Below are 15,551 nucleotides of genomic sequence, written 5' to 3'. Positions count from 1 at the left end.
GACAGCCCTGGGTAACGTGTTTCCCTTTTAATCAAGGTGAGAGCCGTGTCGTTGGCAGGAATTGCTCTCTGTAGTGTACTTGGACGGCAATGGGCGGACCTCTGCGATGGAGCCGCTGACCCATTTGAATGGAATGACTTTGCAATGAGAGTCCAGGGACTCAGGTGTTCTTCCTGGCATCCCCCCCCCCCCCCCCCCCCCGCTGTGTTTGTTATTGCCCCGGTTTGTGGCAGCGAGGGGGTCGGAGTATGATATTTTATATGTGTGTGTGTGTGGGGGGGGGGGCGGAGGGGGGCAGAAAAGTTAATCATGGCGTAGGCACCGAAGCAGAAGGGTCTGTCCCCAGGCGCCACCCGCCTGAAATGCCACCGCCGTCGCTTCATTTTTCATGATCGAGACGGCCCGGGGTTTCTCGGAGCCATTTGTTCTGCCTAATGCTCATAAGCACCCGAAAGTATTTTTAACTTTCCCAGGGCTTTAGAAGTCGGTTCCCATCTCACTGCGCATTTGTCACTGCCAGAGACGCTTAGCCAGGGAGGTAACGGTGCCCGGCGGACGGGTGCTCTCTGGGGCGGGTTCAGGCAGGAGAGCTGGGGGGGAGGGGACAGGGACTTGCAAAGGGGCCATAGAACTGAGCCCGGCTGGACCAGGTCTCGAGAGAGCTGACGTCATGGGCACTCCTCCTCCTGCCCGGGTGGCCTCCTCCCCTCCCGGGCAGCTCAGAACAAGGACACTGGGCACATGATCACAGAGAAGCTTTAATAGATCCACGGCAAGGCCATTTTATTACGGAGCCCTGGCTGGGCCGGTAGGGAGTCCCAGTCGCCCTCTATGATGGACGGGGCCGCAGCGCCAGACTGGCCCTGGGTACGGCGGCTGTCACTAGCCGACTGCACTCTGTCATCCTTTCGGCAACCCATTTGTGGAGCGGAAGTCACAGCTCCGCCACTGTCTGATGACCATGGACCTGTCCAAGTACACGTCTAAAGCTCTCTTCTTCTACCTCCAATCTCTCTAAGGTGGGCAGGACGGAAGAAAGAAGGAAAGGAACAGAAAGAGGAATGGGGGGGCGCAGGAGGCCTGCCAGGCTCATCAGCTTGGAGAGAGAGTTACGTGGACAAGCGAAGGGTCATAAGTCATGAGTAGAATCAAGAGGACATTGCCAGGCACTGTTATTCCCTCGTGGGTGTAGATGGGGACCAGACACAGGCGCTGGGAAATGCCACCTGTGCTAACGGGGCCTGGGGATCAGGTGGGTGCACAGCTGTCCCAGGAAGGTCTTCCTGCTATTGTGAAGGCAGCCATATTCCTGAAGGCAGAGGGAGATGCCCATGGCCCACTGGGCACAGCCCGGTCACACGCCTGATGCTGAGGACCGGGGAGGTGCCCACAGAAGGGTACTATGATGAACACACTTCCCAAGGCCTGACCCCGGCCCGGTAGGCAGCACCGAGGAGCTCAGAATGCCCCCCAGACCTTGTTCAGAGGGAAGGGGACTTCTCCAGGCCCATGGATATGTTCTGTTCATATGGATCTTGGTATAGTCACATCAAGAGGAGGACCCATATACACAGGGCTGCTTGTTCTCTTCATTTCTCAAGTTATTTTCTATGAACAGAAGTAAGCTTGAAAGGGAATGTTAAAAAAGGAAATTTTCAATTCCCCATCCATTCAAGTCAAAGCCTTTTCGATTTTATGGTTCAAGGCAATGGGACTATCCACAGCTGGGAAGGCCGAGGACTGTAGACCTAAAGAACATGCGTGCTGAGGTCCGGGGGCCCTGGGCAGGTCAGTGAGCCTCTCTGAACCTCGACATCCTCATCTGTAAAATGGGACTTGGAGACAGGGTTGCTGGGAGGCTGAACAAGGCAGTGATGTGAGCAGTGTAGTGCCAGGCCCACAGTAGCACGCAGTACATGACTGAGACTTCGGAGAGGTTCACAGGATGGGGGTACTCAGCCAGGCGGGCACGTGGCTGAGAGAGGAGATAGTCAAGTCACACTTCCTGGGGGGAGCCCAGAGCCCGCTCCTGGGCCTAGGCCAGGGTTTGGTTCCCACCATGGCTGTCTCTCCTGGGAGAGGACGTGGACCCCATGACATGCACCATCAGCACAATCTCTGGTTACACTGGGCCCAGGATGTATCAGGAAACAAGCTGAATGGGAGGGGCCAAGAACCTTCTCTTCACCATCAGACAGCAGGTGTCTGTACAGGCGTGTGGCCCTGAACTAACACCAGGTAAAGAACCGTGGGCCTCCATGTTGACTGTGCTTGAAGGTCAAGAGGACAGACTTCAGTCTGCACAGGACAAGGGTCCACATGCTCCTGAGGAGTGGTTCAGAGGAGTCTCCCAGGCTCATCCAAGTCTCGGACTCGCGCCCATGTCCCCCATTCCCTTGCTCACATCCCTTCCCGTAAAGATGGTGGGAGCGGGGCGGGCCTAACACTGTGACCTTTGGCTTAACGACACTTGGGAACATGACCTTGGGCCGGGCTTCTCCCCGGAAACAACGGGGCATATGCTTCAGATCCACCTGCCCGCTTTGCATGGAAGGTACGCCTCGTGGTTTGAGCTTGGACCCGTCTACTTGACCCGGCGGGCATCCGGGCTAGATCTGGGGAGTGGCCACTCCATTTGGTGTGGCTGTGGACACACCTCTTAGTCTGGCCTCAGGGTGCTCCTCCGCCCCTTTCGGGCCGTATCTCTCCCTGGAGGGGAGGCACTCAGCGAAGTGGGGGCTCCCACCCCGCCCCGAGGCTGCCCGAGGGTCTGGCGGCGGCGGCGGCGGCGGCGGCGGAGGTGTCCAGAGCAGAGAGGTGTCCAGCGGTGCGGTGCGGCGGGCCATGCTGCAGGAGAGCGCGCAGCTTTCCGCGGTGCTTGACAGAACCATGTTCCGTTTCCATCGTTCCACCACATGGTTAGATCAAGCACAAAGGAAAGCCCCGCGGCGACCGGGCGGTCGGGTCAGGAAGCAGCGCCAGAGAGAGGACAGCTCAGTGGAAGCAGCGTGGAGAGGCGGGAGCCCGAGAAGGCCCCACGGAGCGAGATTAGTACCAGGAGTGGGTCCGCGGGAGCACTTCCGAAGACAGGAGCCCCCGTCCCGAGCCCACCCAGGAGAGACCCCGGAGGAGGAAGGGGAGGGGAGGGAGGAGGTCTGACAACTCCACTCGGGATTTCGGGGCTGAATGCATCCTTCCCCAGATAACAGAAGCAGCAGGGGCCCAGTCACAGCCTCTGCGCCCTACATGGTCACATGGTCACGCCTGACCCCATATGATGCCAAACTGATGTGTGCTCGGTCCTGAGGCCCCCCAGCAGAGCCTCCCCAACAGCCCGCCCAACCCTTGCTGGAGACGTGCCACCATTCCCGGGGGTGGGGGTGGGGGTGGGGGCTAGCAAAGCCGCCACCATCTTCAGGAAAAGCCCTCTGATGTGCCACAATTCGGAGTCGCCTCAGTGTCTTGGAGGGTCCCCAGAAACCCCCTGGCTGGCGGACGTCCCTCTCAGATTGCCCAAGATATAACGCGAGGGGTAGGGGGTATGGGGGAAATCGGAGGGAAAATACATGTTTCCAGCAAAGGAGGCAGGAGGAGGAGCCAATGGGGCCCCGCACTGGGATGGAGACCCATTGGGATGGATTTCACAGAGGAGGTGCCGGTGCTCTGAGGACGGGCCTCTTTCGGACTGAGAGGAGGAAGGAGGGGAGGACACCAGTTCCAGGCCCTTGGTGATTTCCTGATTTCTTCCATGGCTGTGAATCGGGGCGGGGGCGGGGGGAGGGGGCGGACGACAGAAGTGGGAGAAGGAGGAGAAGCAACAGCCAAGTATTTCCGATGCCAAGGCCCCCGTGAGGATGCTAGGCTTTATGTCCCCGGGATCTTGCAAGAGATCGGGCAGTTTTCATGAACCTGCTGGCTCGGGACCCACCCCCCTCCCCCTGTCCCCCCAGCCACTGGGAGGAGCCGTGTACCTGGAAGAGACCTGATTCAGGGCCAGGTGACCAGGCCCCTCCCCGCCCTGCCCTGGGACGGAGGACGGGTCACTGTCCTTCCACAGTGTGTTTTTGGGATGAGACCATCTCAGCATGGACAGTGCACCGGTGTCTGCAGTGGGCAGCTGGGCAGCCAAGGGCACTGCAGCTCTGGGTCTGGCCCTTGTCTCCCTAAGCCCTGCCCTCTGCCCGAGTTGGCCACTGTCATTCAGACCAAATCCGCTTGGACCCCAGACATGCAGGCTCGGTAAGAGCTCTGGTTTGGGGATTCGGTGTCTGGGTGTGACAGGCCCTCAGGGCCACGGCAGGGCCACGGCCCGCTCCTGCCCCTGCCCCTGCCCCTGCCCCTGCCCCTGCCCCTGCCCCCAGCTTGAACACCAGGGAGGCTCTCCTTCTCCCTCGTCTCCTCGACAGCCAGGGGCGGGGCCGGGGACAGCGATGGAGTCTCCTCAGCCCGTGGGAACTGGGTGTCGGAGCAGGTCCCGTATCCCATGTGGCTCTGTCTCTTCCTCTCTGGCAGGGTCTGGTGGGCTAGGGGCTCTAAAGCTCTGAGTCCCTGAGTGCCACGCTGTCGGCCACCTTTGCACATCTGGTGTCCCCACCTCTGGACTTGTTGCCAGAAGAGTGGCCTCTTGCAGATGAGTGCCCACACACACAGTGGTGAGGGAGGGGGAAGGAGAAAGGAAGGAAGATGGTATCTTCCAACTGCCCATGTTCCCCAGGGTGAGCTCGGGGTCCCCGCAGCCAGACGGCGCCCTTCAGGAGGACCCAATCGGGTGGTCAGATCACCCCAGCTGGCAGCGGCTGCCTCCAGCCTGACCTGCTGCCCAGGGAGGTGGTGCGCCTGGGCGGATGGAGCACACGCAGGGCTGCTGGGACCCCAGACCCGCCGTGAGGGGCTTTGTGTGCTGCAGGAGCCGGCCTCAAATTGGCTCTTAATCACATCAGCTGTCTCTGCGATGGGGCGCTTTCAGGGGGAAGTAAAACGCAGAGCCATTATCTGTCAGATCCACTCCGTGTCACCTGCCCCTCCTCCTGTCTTCCTGGAAACAGCCTCAGGCTCTGGCTCTGCTGCCCAGGCCAGGGCGGTGGGCCCAGCGTCCCCCAGAGCCCAGGCCTCCGGGGCGCAGCAGCTCGCTCTCCCTCCCGCTCTCCCTCCCTCCGCTGCGGCTCAGAAAACAAGCTGCAGAATGCTCTCGCTTCCTCTGCCCTCAGAGCAATACTAGCGGGAGGGGCGTGCATCACGTCTGCTTACTACCGATTAAAGCAAGACATTTAGAGAGCGGTGGGCCAGGGGCCGCCTCTGTCCTTGTCTGTTGCGTGTGTATTTCCCAGCATTCCTGCCACACCCAGAGAAAGCGGCAGGTCCTGCTGTGCAGAGGCAGGTAGGCTGGGGCGGAGCTGGAGTCAGAGCCAGGCTCCATGGCCCTGTGTCCTGGGTCTACTCCCTACTTTCTCTTTCTCCTACTTGCCCCTTCACCCCCCACCCTCACCTACAGTGATGCCTGTGTCCCGGGAGATGCCAGTCTCAGACCCTGCCCTTCAGAACCCTGGCATCGATCTGGAGCCCCACACCAACAGGACCCCCATGAGAGACTGAGGGTTATTGGCTTGGCACCTGCCTTCCTCTCCCTCTGATTGACCCTCTTCTTGAGCACAACTGCCTGTCAGAGCGAATGAACTTGGCTGCGGCCAGATAGGCCGGGAATGGAGGGGACAGTGTCAGTCAGAAGAAGCCCCTGGGAATAGCCCTGGGTGGGGAGGAACTTCAGACAGAGTTCCAGGGTGGGATGGAGGGAGGAACCATTAGACTGGGAAAGACAGTCAGTCATTCAAGCAGCTGGACCTCCTTCCCAAATGCTCTTCTCTCCCAGGTGCTACGAGGAGTGAGCTTAGGCCCAGGTCTGGCCCCGCCTTCACCATGGCTGACTGTGACCTTGGGGTGCCTGTCACCTCTGAGCCCCTGGCTCCCTCTGCTGCAGGGCGGGGGCCAGTCCCGCCCGCGGGCCTCACAGGACTGTGGGAAGAATCAAACCAAAGCAGAGCACGCTGCACAGTGCTCACCAAGGCGAAAAACTGCTCTTCCGGCAGACGTGATGCTCTGGGAAGACTACTGGGAGCAGCGCCTCCTAGTGCCCAGACTCTGTTACCCTCAAGCCGCTCCAGGTATTTGCTGCCGTTGACAAAAGCAACACAGCTGAAGTTGATCCTTCTGGAGACCTGGACTCAAGGGTGTGACTCAGAGGACAGGAAGGGCTTGCCAGCAGCAGATGCCTGCCCTGGGGCCCTCTCCGGGCCACCCAGCTGGCGCCGCCCGGGAAAGCTCGGCGCGCTGGGCTGGGGAGAGGAGAGGTTCTCGCTGACACATGGATTGTGAGGTCAGTGCAGCATCTCGGCACGTCCCGCTATCAACCTCTTACCACAGGGCACACAATGCGGCTTGGTGACTTTTTTCCCAGGAGCAAGTGACACAAAGGACAGTCATTTTTAACTGCCCGTTCCCCAAACTACGGGGTCAAGGAGAGTGACTTCCCTGTCCAAGAGGAGCTGAGAACGCCCCTGCCATTCGGCCGGGTGTCTCTCCTGGAGTGGCGGGGAGCGGGGAGCGAGGTGGCAGAGGGAGCCTGGGGACTGGAGGGCAGGGCTTGCTCTTCTCTAGCGATCAGAGTTACCAGTTCGGCAAGGGGGGGGGGGTGTTGAGGGGAGAGAGCTGGCAAACATGTCTGAGGATACTGTAATCCACTGTGGCTGAAGGGCCGGTAATAGAGGGGAGAAGAGGCCCCCAAGATTATATGCTGCCCGCAGCCTGGCCTGAGGAATACCTCTCTACCTGCCACTTGGGGAGCACGCTTTACACTAGAAAAAAAAAAAATGCATAAAAAGCCCGCCTCAACCTCTAGCTTCCACCTAGCCATGGAGAGACGCTGGCTGAAACCACGCATCCCCCTGCCGCCCCCCAACCCCGCCCCATGATTCTCCTGTGTGTGTGTTTTATTTTAAATCCATAAGGTAATTGGTTTTCTGCAGGACTAACTGGATTTCCCCAATTTAATTTGCAAAGCTGCTCCCAGGAGCCACTGCAGCTCGCTGTCCTCCAGATCGGATTAGGGGCCCCCGGGGGCGCGGAGGGGGGCGGGCGCGCCCTAACCTGATTACCTGAGCAGCGGAACTTCTTGCTCTTGACCTGGCTGATGCGCTTGTTGGCCAGCCGCCGGGGGCTGCTGCAGCGCGCCCCGCTGGTCTCGATGGGGTTGTCCTGCAGGTAGTCCGCCAGCCACTTCAGGTGGCAGTCGCACACGAACGGGTTTTGGGCTAAGTGGCTGGGGGAGGGAGAGAGGGGTACTCATCAGGAGTGGCCCGCGGTGCCCATACCACCTCGTCTGGCTCGGTGCTGGGCCCTGGCCCTCCGGGGCACGGATCCCTCCCTCATCAGCCCAGGAGGCCTGGGGGCTGCTTTCAGAGGGGACTAGAGAGGGGCTGGGGACTCTGCCTTGCCCACTCGGGGCAGGACCTACTGCGGATGCCCCTGACCCTCACCCACGCCAATCCTGACGGGCAAATCGAGCTGCAGGCCTAGGGTGTGTGTCTGTCCCTGTGCTCTGCCACGCAGGCGCATAAGGCAGATGCCGGGGCGGCAGGCACACAGGGGTGTCCAAAAGAAGCAGTGGCACTGCTGCCACACTGTGGCCTCGCTCTCGTTGGTTCAGTGAGAAAGCCCTGCCGAGCTGCCCACGGTGCCTGGCATGTGGTAGGGGACAGCTGTTCCTACTCTTCCTGGTTCCTTCTCTTGCTGCAGGCCGAGTGCCAGGTGACTCAGACGCCCCAGGCTGACGGCCAGGCCCCTGGCTGGGGTGAGGGTCTCAGCATGGGGCCGGGGCCATTGGAAACAGGCCTGAGACCTGTGCTAGGGGGCAGAGACCTCACGGAGCTCTCTGTGAACACCTGCAGTGCTAGGGAGTGAGGAACTGCTCCCGAGGCGGGCGGTGGAATACTCTTAGGGTGCCCGTATCAGAGGGCAGCCGGGGTGGGGGTTGGAGTCAGTAGTGGTGGGTTATTCCTCAAAGAATATAGTGGCTGCAGCAAATAAGAGAGCAGTTGAGGGGCAACTCTGCCTGGATTCAAATCCTGATTCTCACTAGCTGTGCAACCTTGAGTAAGTGAGCTAACTTCTCTGAGCCGTGGTCTCCTCTCACTGAACCCGGGGATCATAACAGCACCTACCACAAAGGGTTGTTATAAGGCTTAGAGGTGTGCATCCAGGGGAGGAACTGAGCTCAGAACAGGGGAGCTGTACTAGTGCCCACTCTGCCTGCATGTGGGGGTCCCCATGGCCAGGTGTGGGTTCCCGGCTGCTTGGGCGTACTCACAGCGTCTGGATGGCCTGCAGAGGGGCGAAGAGTCCCTTGCTGATGGTCTGCAGCTTGTTGTCATAGAGGGAGAGCAGGTTGAGATTCTGCAGGTCCTGGAACGTGTTCACCCGCAGGCAGTTGATCTTGTTGGCATTGAGGAGGCTGCAAGCACAAGAGAGGCAGGTGACTCACTGGCCCTGGCCATCCGTGTGGGCCCAGGGCTCATGCAGGGACCGGGCTGCAAAGCTCCCTCGCCTTCCTCGCAGCCGGGCTCCTGCTGCTGAGCAGAGAGAGGGGGACTCGCCTTCCCTGTGGCCACAGGCGCTTAGAAAAGGCCTGGGCATGGGCATGCCGGGGCACCACGGCCACCGTGCCACACTCTGCCATCATCGGGAGCCTCCCCTCGAGACCGTGCCCGGGAGGAAGGCTGGAGATGGTGCCCTCGTGTGCGGCTTTCTGCTCTAGAATGCAGAGGTTCCAGGGTTTAAAAAAAAAAAAAAAATCATATGCACAACTGTTTCCAAGCTGCAGTTGACTGACTAAAGACCACTTTGATTCAGAAAAGTCCTTGGTTCTTTGTGATCATTTATTCCACTGGAAATCTGATGGAAGTTATAGAGCATCCTCCCACAAAGCACACATCCATGGGCTTGTATCGCAGTTCTCTCTCCCCCCCCCCTCTCTCTCCCCCCTCACCCCCAGCATCAAAGAAAAATGCCTTGCAGGTGGAACCCAGTCTAGCACAGGCAATGCTGTGAGGGGACAGGAGCGTATTCCAGAGATGCAGCTGGAAAGTCAAGCAAATTGGGGTCCCCTAAGAATCCACATTTCCCAGACTGACGAGTGGTGCCCTTGACGCTCGCTTAGCATAATCTCCCAATCCCTCTTACGTGGAAGCAGGGGAGGGGGAACAGATTTAACCAGCTAAATGTTGAAGTTTTAAAATTCCTATTTTCAGGGCTGGCCCAGAGCTTCCCTGGTGGGGAGCAGCCAGGAGGATCATAACAGACTGTCTTGTCTCCGGAGGCCCTGGATGCCAGGCTCCCCGGGGCTTCTGCTGGCAGCGGTGGGGCTGCCCTGGCAGCGCAATCAGCTGGGCCACCTGTTCCTGCTGCCGCCGGTGTGCGGGCAGCTGCGGCCGTGACGGGAGGAGCTGCCTGTGTAATCTGGCAGAGAGCGGGCAGCGTCCCCAGGGCCCGCACAGATGTCCTCCCGCCTCGCGGTGGAGACGAGCTGGTGTGGCGGGAACACGTCTCGCGTTTGCCAAAGTGCCTGACGGCCTCGTGTTCCCATAGGAACCTGGGCAGATGGGCTGAGCTCGCCCCTCAGGCCACAGGTGGGGAAACCGAGGCAGAGTGGGGGGATCTGCCTGAGGCCACAGGCTGGGAGCGGTTATGATCGTTGGGGTCTGCAGAGGGACCATGCCTTCTGTGTGAATGTCTCACCCCCTGCCCTCGCTCATCCCCTTTGTAGCTCCCCAGCTCCAGAATTTCCTGTGCTTCACAGATCACGTTTCAGTTGAGGCCCCTTGGTTTGGGGCATTCTGAGAAGGATGCCAGGGAGCAGAGAATCAGGGAGAAAAGCTAGGGAGCCCCCAGGGCCCGGTACCCCAAAACAAATGTACCACACACACACACACACACACACACACACTTTTTGATTAGTTTAAAACAAGAAGCATGTGGTAAATGACTTGTTCCAAACATTGATATTCAGGGCCTCCCAAGGGCACTGTCTAGGATGGCGAATATGAACCATTTAGCAAAGAGGCCCACTCAGAGGTGCCGTCTGATGGCCCAAGGATAGGAGGATAGGATCCTTCCCACAATACAGTGCAATGTCCCACATGTAAATATGTTCATTCAGTCCTCCCAGTGTTAACCCCCTCTCTCTCTCTCTCTCTCTCTCTCTCTCTCACACACACACACACACACACACACCAGATTTCTATTTTCTTTTGAAAAAAACATGCAGACTCTGGGTCCACTGGAGGCAGCTACGGAGTGGCTGCCCCTTTTGATAGAACATATGCCCCCTTCGCCACAGTCCTCACTTCTCCCTATTGTCTGCCCATCATTATTCCATCTACCTTGCCTGCCTGCATAGGCATTTAGATTTGAGATGCTAGCGTAGATGCATAAGCCTAACTGTAGGACATGGTTCTGGGAAGGGCAGGGCACTGGTCAAGAACGGCCATGGGGAGGAGGAGTGGCAACCGGACCCGCCTTGAAAGAGGGTCCAAACTGCATCCCGCTCTGGCACCCTCTGCTCCCCTCAGGACTTCCGAGGCTGCTTTTTCAGACCCAGATGCTTTCTCGTTCCCTGCTGCCTCCACATCTCTCTGCATGGGGTGCTCTCTCGGAGGTGTGAGGCGTCTCACCACCCAGGCTGGCAGAATTACTCGGCCAAGACAGCATGGTGGGCGAGCTGCATGGAGCGGGAGCTCAAGGAAATAAGAGGGGCGCGGGCCTGGTCCCTTTTGCTCTCCCAGGACGCGTGGCTCCCGTGGCACAACTCGCAGGTGCAGCGAGAGAGAACGAGAAGCTGTGCGTCCAGATGGAGACGCCGAGGGCCTCACGGATCCCAGCCCGGGTGCGGCCGGACAGCCAGTCCCTCCTCTCTCCTTGGGAGAAAGGCTGGCGGCCTCTCCGCCCCTCTGCTCCATGCATGGGACACCCTGCGTGGAGCGAACAGAGAGCACACAGCTGTTGGAGAGGGGGTTCAGCAGATCCCCACTGCAGGAACCAATGCGCCCTCTTTCTTGATCTGCCCTGGTTCTCGCCCCTGAGACATGGTGACAATCCTGAGTCCTCTCAGGAGACCACAGGCTGTGTGCACCCTGTGCCACACACTCCCCATAGCCCTTTCTGTGCCATATTTCCTCTCACCGCATGTCCTCATTTTGCCAATGAGGAAACTGAGGGTCAGAGTGGTCCCCGCAGTAAGCGAAGCTCCAGCCACTTGCCTCCACAGCTCATCTCTGACCCACTCCGTACAATCCACATTCTCTCCTTTCCGATGGAAGGGGCTCCTGTCCCTGGGGAGGGGCATCTTGCCTGGCTCTGGAATACACTGGGCACGCCTCAGGTGGACAGGTCTGATTGGGTCTAGGTCAGTGGTCGGCAAACTCATTAGTCAACAGAGCCAAATATCAACAGTGTAACTATTGAAATTTCTTTGGAGAGCCAACTTTTTTAAACTTAAACTTCTAACGCCACTTCTTCAAAATAGACTCTCCTAGGCCGTGGTATTTTTGTGGAAGAGCCACACTCAAGGGGCCAAAGAGCCGCATGTGGCTCGCAAGCCGCAGTTTGCCAACCACGGGTCTAGGAGATGCTGCTGGCCTCCGGATTGTGCAGAGGCACCTTAGGAAGGACTTGGCACCAAGCTGGCAGAGGGGCTGCTCAGCACACGGCTGTGGGCACGGAGGGGCCGGTCTTCGCTGATGGCTCGCCCCTGCACCACACAGGGCTGCGGCCTTTCGGGATCACTGTCTACGTGCTGATTTGGGAAATGGTGTGCTCGTCTGTGCTCCCTTTACCTGAGCCCTCATCTCCTCTGGGCAGGGCAGGGGACAACGATGAAGCAGAGACAACCTCATAGGAGACGGGGAGCTCCAGCTTGCCGTGGTCCAGACGCTGCTGGTATGCAAGCTTTGAACTTGGCTGCCCCAACTAGGTCCCCACTTGATGGACTTACAGTTGGAACAAGAGAATAAGGGGGCTCGGGGCATGTCACGTTTATAACCATTTCCCCAGAAGCAGACCCAACCATGCTGTGGGGACACCTGCTCCCAGACCCAGCACCCAAGGGAACCTTAAGGTCATATAAACAAAAGGGAGGGGTGCTGGGAGGATCAGGCCAGGTGAGCAGCCGTGCTCACAGGACCTTCCAGGTAATATGTCAGGTCATAGCTAACAGGCGATAAGTTCTATGTGTGGCCAGGCACTCGCCATGCTCCTGCCCCCTATTAACTCACAGAAGCTCCCCACAACCCTGTGAAGTAAGTGCTCTCTCCACCTGGCACAGGCCACCCCTGGGACTCAGAGAGTGTAGGTGCCTTTGCCCAAAGTTGCACAATTAGCAACCAGGAGGTTGAGAGTCGGATCCGTGTCTCCTAAGCCCACAGACTTCACTCCTGGCCACTGTGCCCCCTGACGCTCAGCCACTCCCACTGAGGGACCAGAATCACCGAGAATCTCCAGGAGGCGTGGGCCTCATCCTCCCAGCCACTCCCAGCCACTTAGTAATGAGTCCATCACAAAGTCAAACCAATAGATGAAGGCGAAGGGCATTGAGAGCGGTACTGCACAGGTGCCACCTCCTAAATCCACTTCCCGGTGTGGCTCTGCTAGCGCTCGCCACCCCTTCTCCGAGCACTTTCCCATCCACATGTGTTCCGTGTCAAGAGGGATTAGCGCTCAGCCCGTCGGCTAACCGACACAACACGCTACGGAGAGATAATCCTTTCCAGGAGCCGTGCCCGCAGGCAAAGCCAGGCAGGAACCAGGAGCCGCTGGGAACCAGGGCGTGGAATAGCCCATCCTGCTGAGATGGGCTCCATCCTCCCGTCCTCCCATCCTCCTGTTCTCCTGTCCTCCAGGGGGCATTGGGCGTGGCAGGGCAGGAAAGCTTCCAGGAGCTCATCCCTCCGCAGCTTGCATGTCACTCACTCAGGCCCAGGTAATATGGGGAGATGGATCACAGGAGGGGAGTGAGGCCCACCACACCGGGCAGACCACTAGGACCCAGTTTTTAGCTATTATTCTGGGCTGGATCTTTTCATTGCTAATCCCCCTCTTTCCCCCCCTCCCCCCTCCCGTGGGCCCACAGCCTTGGCTGCTAGACTGGGAAAACACAAACATCTGGGGTCAGGTTTAAGGATGACTTGCATTTAAATCACCGTGGCAACGCCAGTGGTCCCCATGTGGCTCAGTGGCCCAGCACTATCTTTCCCGGGGTGTTCATATCCTCACAGCTGCCATGGGCTGTGGGGGACAGTGGCCTCTCTCCTCCGGGGATAGGGGTTTGTCTGGAAATGCCGAGTGCAAACTCCTAACTCCGTAGGGCAGGGCCTTCTCTGAGAGCTGGTGCCAGGGAGGAGGGCAGCAGCCCCTTCCCAGAGAACAGGGAAGCCCCTCCAGGAAAGAGGGGCGAAGGCGGGCCCGGGCTCCTGCCAGGGCGGCTGCACAGCGCCCCTGTTCCTAACTTGAGGCTGAGGAGTCCCTTTCTGCTCCACACGCACGCAGATGCAGGCACACGGGGGGAAAGCCGGCACCCATAGCTGCAGGGCACGGGACCCTTTCTTATAAAGGCTATTTGTGCTTACACGCAGCCTCTACGTATCTCCGGCAACTCCCACACCATCACACGTCGGCATCAACGATTAGTGGAAGCACCCGTAAGGGGAGCTCCTCTGGACCCCTGATTACACTGCAGTATATAGAGTCAAACCTCATTTAAGAAAATTTCTCAACAATTAACCTTCTGCCATCCTGAATTTCTTTACCCATTAATTGTACAAAAGCCACTCTCCTGCCTTAGAACAAACAGGCTCTCCTCCTTCCCCCATGAAATATGGGGATTTATTCTGACCTTCGGTAGCTTACTGAGGCCTGGCCCGGAGGAGCCTGGTGACACCTGGTGCTGAGATATCAAGGGACTCTGAGCTGCCCAGATCCTCCTCTGCTCTGTGCGTGGGTGTTCTGGACCACGTCATGCTACACACTCACTAGAGGACAGGGAGTGGGGGAAGGGGGGGAGCGGAGGGGGAAGGACTCCTAGTCCAACCACGGGCAAGGACACTGTCCGCATCTCTCCTGATAATGACTGCACTGCTGGCCACTGGTTGTCATGGTGATGCCTGATGCAGGGGAAATTGCAAATGCAGCAATGCCATCAGGTGGCCTGTCTGAAACACAGGATCTCCTTCAAGCTCCACAGCCTCGGGGGGGGGGGGGGGGGGGAGGGAGGGGTGTGTGTGTGCTGGGGCAGGGTGCACACAGCTGAGCAACCAGCGGGAAGCTGAGATCCGGAGAGCTGGGTTGGGGAGCCCTCACCTGTTATCAGGAGACCAAGTGACCTTCCCTGGTGCCACAGGCTTGTCCCTCCATCCCCCAGCAGTAAGTGGGGGCGGGGGGGGGGGGGGAAGGGAACCTGCCCATTGATGGCTACTTGGTTACTACTAAGTCCTTTAAGCGGAGTCCGCCATTCACTCAATGACCAAGCAAGGAAGGCGCCAGACTTGAGTCTCCCCAAGGGCTTTCCTTAGGAAGCTCCGGGGCAGAGGGAAGAACTGCTGCCTCCAGGGTGAGTCAGAGAGCATGTCTGCCTCTCCTGCTGGGAGGATCCTCAGCATCTCCCTCTCCCCGTTTAAGGACCCGCAGCTCCTGATCGCCATCTCCCAGGGCGCAGGGCGAGCATCGGTGGGGCGGTGACCCCCAGCCAAAGCACGTTCATGGAGACGAGGCATCCATCGCAAGAGGAGCTGACCACGGCCCCGTCCTCCTCGGCTGAGTCAGTGAGGATTCCCATCCTGGGATCCCCAGGTAGTTCTGTGGACCTGCCGGGCCGGGGTCTGCAGCAGGAGTCTCTGGTGTGGGTTCCGGAATCAGACTGCCTGGGTTCCATCGCTCACTTACATGCTGGATGTCCATGGCCGGGTCACTCAACCCTCCGGGGCCTCAGTTTTCCCATCTGTAAAGCGGGCTTTCACCATTTCTGTAAAATGCGATGGGATGGTGCACGTGAAGCATTCAGTGAAAGCAAGCATGTTTATTAGCGGCAGCGGTGAACTAGGGAAACAGCTGGCGAGGGAAAGTGAGCTGCAGGGAGCGACGTTTTGCTCGCTGCCCAGTAACTGGCATCTTGCTTGGCAAATTCCAAGGTCCTCCAATGGTCTTGTCTGCCTTCCAAGAGAATCAAACAGGTGCCTGGCTTGTCTTCACTTATCCCAGCCCCGAGACAGTCAGGCTTGGTTTAAGGCCTCCTGGAGCAGGCCAGCGTTCCCCCAAGCGCCCCCACCTCCAGGCGAGTGTCCTTCCTAGGCACGCCACTCAATCTCCGCGGGAGTGCTCTTTTCCCCGGGGAAGAGGGGGGCAGGAGCTGTCACAGCACCGCCTTCAGATGCCCGTCAGAGGAGGAAGTGACTTCTTTTCTTGCTGGAGGGAGCACTGACCCTTGAGCTGCAAGGTGAGGGATGGGGGGCGGG

The 15,551-nt window shown here is 58.9% G+C and overlaps 1 protein-coding gene across 1 annotated transcript in view; it reads right to left on the bottom strand.

The window, feature by feature from the left end:
* Positions 1–15,551, bottom strand: part of SLIT3 (slit guidance ligand 3) — a 493,393-nt gene that overhangs the window by 47,558 nt on the left and 430,284 nt on the right. Inside the window, exons 13-14 of the mRNA XM_036424070.2 lie at positions 8,360–8,503; positions 7,149–7,312 (exon numbers count right to left, since the gene is read on the bottom strand). Coding sequence (XP_036279963.2) covers positions 7,149–7,312; positions 8,360–8,503 — 308 coding nt within the window. The remainder of the gene's footprint in view (positions 1–7,148; positions 7,313–8,359; positions 8,504–15,551) is intronic.

Source organism: Pipistrellus kuhlii, unplaced genomic scaffold (assembly GCF_014108245.1).
Source record: "Pipistrellus kuhlii isolate mPipKuh1 unplaced genomic scaffold, mPipKuh1.p scaffold_m20_p_8, whole genome shotgun sequence".
NCBI classification, from domain to species: Eukaryota; Metazoa; Chordata; class Mammalia; order Chiroptera; family Vespertilionidae; genus Pipistrellus; species Pipistrellus kuhlii.
Note: the sequence above shows the minus strand (reverse complement) of the source record. Positions and strands in the feature narration are given on the sequence as shown.